The 11,582-nt window shown below is 25.4% G+C and overlaps 1 protein-coding gene across 1 annotated transcript; it reads left to right on the top strand.

The window, feature by feature from the left end:
* Positions 1-374: 374 nt before the first annotated feature.
* Positions 375-5,107, top strand: LOC112597252 (malate dehydrogenase, cytoplasmic). The gene is made up of 6 exons (XM_025343223.1): positions 375-734; positions 3,388-3,589; positions 3,659-3,944; positions 4,027-4,216; positions 4,408-4,632; positions 4,704-5,107. Exons 1-6 carry the CDS (start codon positions 732-734, stop codon positions 4,800-4,802), a joined length of 1,005 nt encoding a protein of 334 aa, XP_025199008.1. The 5' UTR covers positions 375-731; the 3' UTR covers positions 4,803-5,107.
* The last annotated feature ends 6,475 nt before the right edge of the window (positions 5,108-11,582 follow it).

Here is an 11,582-nt window from a genome sequence, read left to right as displayed (position 1 = left end):
GCGTAACCATTAAGATTAGAAAAAATAGTGGTTAGATTGTATTTTACTATAATTTTTGGACCTCTCATCTGTCAGAACCTCACGGTTGTCGACGTCAAATGTCAAGATGGACTGAACGAATTTTAACAAAATAACGACATTGACAGATCGACTGTCGATATTTATTATTTAACTACAACATCGGTCATCTCTGTATGATAATAATTTGGATTCTCGTTTCTCAAATGATCGCGTGACGTGTGTGCAGTGTGCACTGTGCAGTGTGTACCGGCTAGCACCGCCACCGAGTGTGGTACTGCAGTTCACCGCTTGTGTGCGCACGCAGCTTTTGATAACGGATTGTTAGTTGTTACAATAATAATCGAATATTGGAATAATAAATTAACAAATACCTAACTATTTATATTATTTTTTTCTCAGCTGACGACCTCATGTACGCAAGTTTTCCTCACTCCGATTATCACCGTTTGTAACTTTAATACCTCTACACGTCTACACGTATATCATAATAACATTACACTAAACGCGGTTCCACTTGAGGTCATCTCTTATCTCATACTCTCTTCTTCAGTCTTCATCCAGTATTTATTTAAGATCTCGTTTTGTGACCGCACCGGCGTCCGGCAGTCGATCGAACGCCATTCCTAAACAGATATCTTCCGCTAACCAATCAAGTGGCTATACCCGTTGACTAAATTTCACGAGGACGCACACAAACCACGACTTCGACGATGGTGAGTATAAACGTCAGTTCTTTTTTCCCTACAAGTATAAATCGAAAATCGAACTTTCTCAAATTAGAATAGTCGATGATTTTTGCTCTCGCAGTAATTACCATTTTCCTGTGACCTTTGTGTCCTTCAATACTTCTACGATTGTGTGGAGACGTCTGTGGGTGATGTTACCGGACAGATAGACAACTAACCAACTTGGTGTCAAGACTGTCTTCAGTTTCATCATCCTGTCCTACAAACATATAGATTCCAGAATGATTATGTTATTTATTCAACCATAGCTCAACACTTGGATTGAAAATTATGCAATTTTTAAACCAATTAGACATTATACTTATTTTAATATACACCAAATTGCACTGCTTTGAAAAAACTATTTTATGTGCATTTGTGTCAAGAATCATTATGTATAGGTCAGCAGTTCTCAAACTTTTTTGATTCACACATTACCATAAACAAAAGAATATTATAACACCTTTTGTAGAAACAAGATAATAGTTATTGTATAATACTATAATGGTATTATGTATACTATATTAATGTTTGGAAAACAACATTAGGAGTTTAGGAAGTTTTTAGAGCCCGTCAAATTTCAATGAACATACTTAATAGAAAAAATTAAAAGCAAATAAATTTGATTAATAATAAAATTTCATTTAATTTGCAATTTGATGCAAACATTAACATACAACTCCCCATCTAGTGTTTAAATGTTTTTCATGGTTAAAATGCTCTGGCATTTTAATAAAAAACTAGTTGAATTAAAATATGTTACTAATATTTGAATTACTTATGCAACTTCCTACCTAATATTTAATTGTAGCTTTTATAAATTGTTAAAGTATAAAATAAAAATAATAAAAAACCTTCAACATTGTTTAACCAAATTTTAATATATTTACTATCTATTCTGCTGAAGTTTTTTTTCAATATAATTATAATAATCTATACAAGTTAAAATACTATTTAATTACTAACCTTTGTATGTTATATAAAGATAACATTATTTTTTTTTTAAGCACTTATTTCAAGTCAATTATAAAATATCTTTCTAGTCGTATGCATTTATTATAACTGCCATGTTATGTGATTTATTTTAAAATAAAACTACCTACGATTAAATATATTTCAAATTATATTTTGTAATAAATCTTAGTTTTTGAAATCTATGTACATTTTTACTCTTATTTCAAGATCTTAAAATTTATAATTTTGTTTATCAGTGGGTTATATTATTGTGTTTTATTAAAAAAAAAAAAATAATAATTTGTATAAAAACTGTAAATATTAATCTAAAAAGAATAAACATATGTGTGTATACTATTTTTAAATCGTTTATACCTATTTCTTTTAAGTTTAATTTAATTGAATAGTTTGTTATCTTTTTGAATTGCATGTTTTAAATATATTTAGAGGAAATAATAAGGTACTGTTAAAATGTTATCTGGATAAAATAATAAATATTGAGTAGTTTGATTAATTCTATGTTTAACTTTTAATATTTTATGTAAACAATTTCTATCATTTCTATTATCTACCATTTATTTTCAATCACAATTAATTTTAATTTATATTTTACAACTTACAAGGTTACCTATTCTAGAATTTGTAGTTTGACATTGTAAACTTAAAATATGTTTTTTTTTAACCAGTTGAACCAGATTTTTTTTTAAACTGCTAAGATAGTTATATACTTGGTTAAATGTCTTCTAGAATAAATTAATTCACAATATTCCAAACTTGAAATCATGCGTTTTTTTCCCTTTTATTATTTGATTGTTAAAAATGAATATCGTTAAGAAACCAAATTAAATTATATACTTATTTAATGAATAATAATACTCTATTATTTTTCTATTCTACTTATTTGGATATATTAAATTATTTTTCATAATAATTAATAAGTTAAAATTAAACTGAGAAATTTCTCAGCTGTATAGAAGGTAACCTCACCATTGAGTAGGTTGTATATAAAATATTTAAATACAATAAACAATTATATGTAGAGGCAGTATATCAGCCTCTAATTCTAATGGTATTTTATACATGCTTTACTTTTTTCATTAGTAAAATATGGTAAATTAAAATAATTTTTTCAAAAACATTAAATTAATTTTATAGGTAATAATAATTATAATATCATTTTATATATTATTGATATTAATTTATTTGTTTATAATGAGGTACAGTAGAATGACTTAGAATAAGTTATAAGTATAAATACTTAAAATTACTTTAAATATTTTAAAAATTTCATCAGTAGAATGTTACAAGTTATTATGGTTATTACTTTTTTGAATTACAACAAAATAATAAAAATTGTATGAAACTGTTAATTTATGTTTATTAATATCTAATTTTTTCTAATTTTTAACTTCAAATACTCATAAGAAAAAAAACCTATGATTTTATACTTAATTTTTTTGTTTTTACAATTTTGACAAGAACAACAATATTATGAGGAAATTTTTCAAGTATCTATGTTTACTCATTTTTGAATAAAACTGTCAATATCTAGTGTTATGTTACCTGATTTTTTTTTGTAATTCTTTTCTAATATTTTCAAGATTATTGAGAAATTTTTGTTTTTGAAACAAAGAAAAAGATCACTAAAAATTTAACTGTATGGTAATATTTATTTTATTTTTATTAGGCTGAAAGTGAACCAATCCGTGTAGTGGTAACTGGTGCTGCTGGTCAGATAGCATATTCATTGATATCTATGATTGCCAACGGTGATGTATTTGGAAAGGAACAATCAGTAATCTTACACCTCTTAGATATTCCTCCTGCAATGGGGGTTCTTGAAGGTGTCTGCATGGAAATTGATGACCTTGCTTTACCTCTAGTCAAAGGTTAGTTAATTTATTTCAAATATAATATTGTTATAATTTGATTTGCTAATAAATAAATTTTATATTTAGGCTATGTAAAAACAACTGATCCAGAATTAGCATTTGAAAATGTTGATGCTGCTTTTTTGGTGGGTTCAATGCCGAGAAGGGAAGGAATGGAAAGAAAAGATTTGTTATCTGCTAATGTAAAGATATTTAAAGTACAAGGTGAAGCTTTGAACAAGTGTGCTAAAAAAGATGTTAAAGTTTTGGTTGTTGGAAATCCTGCAAACACTAATGCTTTAATATGCTCATATTATGCTCCTTCCATACCTAAAGAAAACTTCACTGCTATGACTAGACTTGATCAAAACCGGTATAAATAATATAATTTAAATAATTAATAGTTGTACATTCACACCTTCAATACTATGCTTATTTTAAAATTTAAAATATAGAGCCCAATCAGCTATTGCTAAACGTCTTGGACTATGTGTAAGCAATGTCAAGAATGTTACAATTTGGGGTAATCATTCATCTACTCAATTCCCAGATGTTTTCAATGCATCAGTTAAATCGTCTGGCAGCTCAAAAAGTGTATATGATAGCATAAATGATTCACAATGGCTTGAAGGTGAATTTATTAAGGTAATAAATTATGCTGAACTGAATTACATTCTTTACTATAATACATAAAATAATATTTTGTAATGTTAAATATTGTTTCACTATGATTTTTTTCTGAAAACTACATTAAAAATATATGTATATAAAACTATATCAATAATATTAAAATATTAAATAGTAAATACTAAATATCATAATTAATTAAATTTTAGACTATTCAAACTAGAGGAGCCGCTGTGATTCAAGCTAGAAAAATGTCATCAGCTATGTCAGCTGCTAAGGCAGCAGTTGATCACATGCGTGACTGGTGGTCTGGAACTTCAGATGGTTGTTGGGTTTCAATGGGAGTTATTTCTGATGGTTCATATGGTGTGCCAAAAGGTTTAATTTATTCTTTGCCAGTATCCATTTCAAATAAACAATGGAAAATTGTCCAGGTATAGTTTTATAAAAGAAACTTATTATTTTTAATTTGACTAATTGCTATAATATTATTGATATTGTATAGGGTTTGAAAATAACTGACTTTGCAAAGAACAAATTGGATTTGACAGCTAAAGAACTACTCGAAGAAAAAGAAGAGGCTTTTGCTGTTTGTAATGCTTGACGTGTGTTACCCCCAACCAACTGTAAGCTCTGAATCTGCTGCTGCTATATCCCGGGCACGATTTTTTTTTACTAGTGATTATACACGAGGTTTGGGGGTTATCCCTATCTCAAGATTTTTGTCATTCATTAGTCATACTTACCGTGATACATTCATTCCCAAAAATGTATGCATTCTTTATAATTAATTTAAATGTTACTACCTCTGAATGTATTTAGTATGTATCATAATATTTATAACAATTATGGTAATGGAATTTTTATTTTTATTTTAACATTAAAGAAATATATGAGGTGCCCGGATATAAATTATTGTTTATTTAATTTTTTGCTTGGTAAAAATTTGTAGACTAATTCTACAAAATATTTTCCAAGTATATAATACTATACTCAAATTATTTTTTATTAGTACTGCTGAATATTAATTCTACTGAAACAAAAATAATAGTATATTAAATAAATGGTTATATATTTTAATTAATGTTACCATTTAGGAATTTAATTTATTTGCATTAAAAATCAATGTGTTAAAATAATCAAACATTTAAAATTTATGAAAATGTTTTTATAAAGTTTTTTTATAAAAAAAATCAATTATTTTAATTTATTATTAAACAATAAATAACTCGTGTTTATAAAAACTGAGTTTAGACACATATACATTTTTATATCTTTTGCATTAAGCTATTAAATTTTATCAACTGATATTTATTGGTATATTTTATGTTTAATACACTATATTATTTACCTTAAACTAAACAATACTTTTAAATCATAAATATATGCAAGCTATCCATGGTGGAATAAAAATGTCTTTATTCACTAAAGATTCCTGTGCTAATAAACTTGTTATTATAAATAAACTTACGTTTATTCTTTTTAATGTAATTAAACTTTACCAATCAGGTAAGCCGCATACTAGAGAAATTATAAACATGTAACAAAAAATTATAATTGTATTAAATTGTCCAATACAACTGCTGAGAAAACCACACTAGTTTTTGTGCAATTATTTTAATTTTTAGTTTCTGAAACTGATTACATGAAATTTTTCATTCCGGTTTCATAAACACTTTTGTGCTATGAGGTACATTTTCTACATTTTAATACTGTAATTGTGTCATAAATTAATCTATACTACTATATAAATTGTAAGAGGTTTTCTACGACCACACTAACCAAGAAAGCTACTGAATCGATTTGGCTGGAATTTTTTACTGTTATACCTGATAGTCTGTTGAAGGTTTTAGTACCACTTTTGTGAATAAAACATAAAATAAATTAAGAAAAATGAGAATTTTTTTGCATATCCAATATTATTATTAAAATTATTGTGTTGTAACCATGGTTACCATTAAAACACTTATGTTGTAAGAGTTGTTATAATTACACGGAATGAAATTTTGAAAATGTCTAAATTAATTTAAAGATATTATCTAACTATTTATACCATGCATTTATTCACACTGTTTTATTGTAAGATTTAATTAACTCATAAGTTAATAATAAAGTTCTTAAAAAATTAAAAAATAAAGCTAATTTTAGAGGCCTCTGTGAAGATCCACAAGAATAGGCCTTTTTTATGTTCCTATTTTGTGACAACATTATTTATTTTTTTCACAGTTTTTCTAAATACCCTCCTGAATATCACCATATTACCTCATTTTTAATTTTTTTTCATCTGTAGGGGGTATATTGTATTCAAATGTTCCAATTTTCTGAGAACACTATTTAACATTTTTACAATTTTTTTTCAAAAGGTTATACCAAATACTTAATACCACTAGAAACATTTCAATATATTTTCATTAATCGTTTTTATATTTTCTAACTAATCAAATTATTAAACAATAAAATTTGAATAAAAAAATTCTACATATCATCATTCAAAGGCAAAATAAACAACCTGTCACAGCCAAAGCCATGACGGGTTGGCTTGTTTATTTATACAATTACTTTTTTTCACATTTTTTGTTGATTTTTTTTTACATTGAAATAAATAAAATAAGTAGATATATATATTTTTTAACCAATTTATACTTTACAGTAAAAACAATTATAATTAGCATATTATGTTGTACTTAAAGAAATTTCTAAAAAGAAGACATCGTGTTTAATACATAATAGGTTGAAATAGTCGAGAGTAAAATTACATCATCCTCTTTTGACCATATTTTGAAAACTGATCATTATTCATAAACATTACTTAAGTTTCTTCAATATACTGATTAATGTAAAACTAGTTCCTATAAACAAATTGCATTTAAAAAATTTTGTGTTTATAATTTCATTAGTGCACAGCTCGTCATAAAATAAATTAAAAAACATGAAAAACTTTTATATCAACTACTTCAATAATAATAGAGATTGTATATAAAATCTCTCGCTCTATAAATCTCTATTTGAGTAAACCATTCCAGCGACCTTGTGTCATAGAACTGCATGATATGGTTTATCCAATGCTGAGTTTGGAAAATGTTTTGCAAATGATAGGCTGTCATTGGTATAACAATTTTAAATTTTAATGATTTGATTATATTACAAAATATATGTTTCCCTTCCATCATTGGATTCCATAGCCAATTTTCCCAAATCCTACATTTATTTTTCTTGCCTTCTGATGTGTTAGCTGTTTGCTTTAAAAGGTTAATTTCTGCTTTCGATATGTATAAAAATTTAGAATAAATGCTACTGAGAAAACAAAGATGCAATTGCTGATATTAGTGAAAACTAATACATTCACAACACTGAATCATATTCATTGTTACTTTAAAGAATTTTTAATAATTTCCTCTAATCATTTAGTCCAGTATTAAAAAAGTATACATAAAACAAAAACTGTCAACAACTAGTTACATAGTTATTGATATATTTTTTGCATTGATTTGTGATAAAAAAAATTTTTATTATACATTAAAATTGAATAATATTGAATTAGTAATTACTATAATGCAAGTGCAGTGGTAAAAATATTATTATTGTGGTCACCTTAATCATCTTGATGAAACCAGTCTGTTGATTGAAAAAGTAATAATAATATTGCGTTTTATCATATTATACTAAAACCAGTCATTTTCTTTTTGATGAGTAAAAAATGTGTTGGTATAATTGAGAGTATTTAAAAACAATTAACTTAATTAAATTATTATATTTCTGATGATTTGTAACTTAGTTACTTAAATTAATTTGTATTTTAGAACTAACATGAACAACTTAGCTTAATTATATATTGTTTTAGAATAAAAACATAAACTAGTTAAAAAAAAATAGCCAACTTCTTGTCCAGCTTTGCAGAAACATTGATTTCTTCTAAAATATAATGTATTATGTATTAAACAGTGAATTTTGATGGACACTTCTCTTTGAAATGGCACTATTTCAATATCATAATTTTCACACATTCAAGCAGTTTTCACTTATAAACATCCATGAAAAAAATTAGTATTTTTTTTTTTATGACCTAATGAGTCCTAAAACAGTTAGTAAGTTTATGTCTGACCCCAGTAGAAAAACACTATATAGTTTTTAATACTGAAGAAAGGAAATGATCGAATACTCAAGTGTAAAATAATAATAATTTAAATGTTTTTATCTGCTGGGCTACTGTTGGATATCAAACTCATTCTTTTCCTCAAACATCTGTTTTGTAATTTCTGTAATTTAATTAATTGCAAGCAGTGGCGTAACTACGGAATGGCAAGGCATGGCAATGCCCCGGAGCCTTGGACTTGGTGGGCCCCGGAGGGGCCTTCGACCCTCGTACATACAATTTGTATTATAAAAAATGATGTACAAACATTTGAATTTTATTTTAAAATTCACGAGACATGTACTGTTATTACTTATTATGATAGGAAAAAAGTGAAAAACAGCTTATTATTGGAAAACAGAAGATGTTTATTTTTTATATTAATATCACGATGTGTATAATGTATATAGAATCTTGTATCTTGGATTATTATGCGATAAAAATAATAATCGTCGTTAGGTTAACTCGTACACATAACACATACTATCCAGTATCCACTAACATAGATTAAATATACTAGTATATTTAATCTATGCCACTCATCACTAATGGCAATCGTACAACGATTATTATTATTGTCGTAATATTAATATTAACATCGTCTATTTTTCATTTTGTTCATCTACACGTCATTTTATATTTGATTGTCGAATCGTCTGGACAACTTGCATAGAACAAGTAAGTTTAACTTTTAAGTTATAATGTGTGTTATACCGTGTGTTTAAAAAGTTTGGAAACACTTAAATTATTGTTTAAAAATTGTAATACCTACCTACTATACAGGAATAAAGTGGCTATTTTTTTTTAAACTTTGGTATTATAAATATACGGAGGCCAACACTTTATAGTTTATACTGCCCTGGGGACCCAAATGTATAGTTACGCCACTGATTGCAAGATACCAGTATGGAATAGTTTTCTGTAACTATAACTGTACTAATAACTTCTGACTAACAAGGTTATCTCATGGTAAAAATATATTTTAGTTTTTCACTAGTACTGTACATAAAGGTACACAATTTTCTATAGTTAACTGTATTATTGAAAAAATGTAGTAACTGGATTATGTTAACCAACAGAATAAACTAAAACAAGATTTAGGTAATAATAAAAACAATTATTTGAAAAAAATTCTTGACAATTTTCTTCTTTAATCTCTGCTTGCACTTCTCTGGTACTATTGAATATAATTGAATGACATGACTCGTACCAGTATAAAAACTGAACATTGACTAAGGTCATTTGACTCAAAAATTAAAATTGTTCACATGTTATTTTTCTCATCAACTATTGTCTATTTACAACAATATTATATTACTTTAAGATATACAGGTTATACTATAACCAACTGCAAATATTCTGCGAAATTACTAATACCTATGGTTATAGTAACGGATTTATAGTAATTGTTAAAATTCATGAAATGGATGAAGATACAAATACGGTTTTCAGAAATTTTATTGAAATAAAATAATATTACTATCTATATAGTACTATATGTAGAACAATAATACAGTGAGTTTTTTTATTATCATAAACACAAAGTATTGTTAGAAAATCAAGTAACATAAAAATAATAAATTTATATAAAACATATCGCCAATCACTGTGACAATGTATTGTCATTTCTTACATTTCTACAACTAAAATGGATGAAGATTTTTTTTTAATTCTCTCACAGGAACAGAGTAAAACAATTGTGTCCCAGAAATCAATGGTCAATCTGATACTATGAAAATTGTAGTCAGAATATTTTCAAAACTTATATAAACTGCACCCCTAAACATTAAAAAAAAAAATAAATGCCAATTAAATATTAATACATATATTAGTTTGAAAGATTAAGAAACAAAAAATTGGAAAATTATAGAATAAGATACCCATAAATTCTATTATTAATAATTACTAATTTTCAAACATAACCATTAATTTTTACCACATACATTTTAATATAATTTATTATATTACCAGTTCTAAAAACAATATTAATTTTTCTGAAAAATCTCTAATTATTGTATTTTACATATTATGATTAGTGTTGAAACTATAGTTCAAAAACAATTAAAATGGAGCATAATTAACTGTGACCTCCACATATAATCACACTTGGTATTGAATTCAGACAATTTTTCTCACTTTCTTTTTATTGGTGAATGGCGATACATTTTAGTATTATGAATTATACCTATTATTAGTTATTACAATTTATAATTTAGACATTAAGTGTAGTAATCGTGAAGAGTATTGTGCATTTAATAAATAGATACGCTTTGTTAAAAGTTGAATTTGTCAAGGGGTGTGAAAAAAATTTCAGGGGGAGTGAATGCTCTCCCTGAGTATACCTAGATTCAACACTGATCACACAGCACCACATTATTTTTCTCTAACATGTACATACTTGTCATAAATTCATTCTTCAGTTATATACATAGGTAACTAGGGTTTAGTTAAAAAGTAAAATGTTTCTAAATTAACATAATTTATTAGTATTCTTCCTTAAAATACTATTTAAGTACAATAATTACCATAATTTATTGGATTGAACATATTGTTTCTTTAATTTTTTTTTTAAATACCACTTAAGTACAAAAACTAACATTCAAAATTATAAATAATTATATTATATTTTAATTAAATAATTTAATTTTAAAGTTAGCATTAAAAATAAATGTATATTAAATTAACTAATTAAAACTAATACTACTAAGTCAATTTTCTAAATTTAAATTTAATTAAAACCACAACTTATTCATTTTTTTTAGAATACTAGGCGTTTAAATTAATTTAATGTTAAAAATATGTACAAATTAAAATTTTATAAAAAGAAGGCTGTTTCAATTTTAAAATATTTTACACAAATTTTATTTCAAATCGTAAAATCTTGCTTAACTAATAATAATTATTATCAACAATTATTATTAGCTAATATTATTACATCATACATTTTTATATAATACTAATTCAATTAATATTAATTTGTTATATTCTTTATGATTATACAATAAAAAGTATTTTCAAAATTACATCAGTTAAAATAATACATTAACTATTATCAATACAATATTTTTCATAATTTTTAATAATTAAATGCAATATTCTGTTAGTAAAATGCAACTTAAACAATATTTTTTTATTTTAAAGTGAGTTATGAGCATTTTAAAATGCTAATTCAATTAACTATAATAATACAGAGAGCCAAAATATCTTAAAAGTTATAAGTCTAGTAAATTCAGATTTAAATATTTTATAAAA

Source organism: Melanaphis sacchari, unplaced genomic scaffold (genome assembly GCF_002803265.2).
Source record: "Melanaphis sacchari strain LSU unplaced genomic scaffold, SCAv2.0 Contig395_pilon_pilon, whole genome shotgun sequence".
NCBI lineage: Eukaryota > Metazoa > Arthropoda > Insecta > Hemiptera > Aphididae > Melanaphis > Melanaphis sacchari.
Note: the sequence above shows the minus strand (reverse complement) of the source record. Positions and strands in the feature narration are given on the sequence as shown.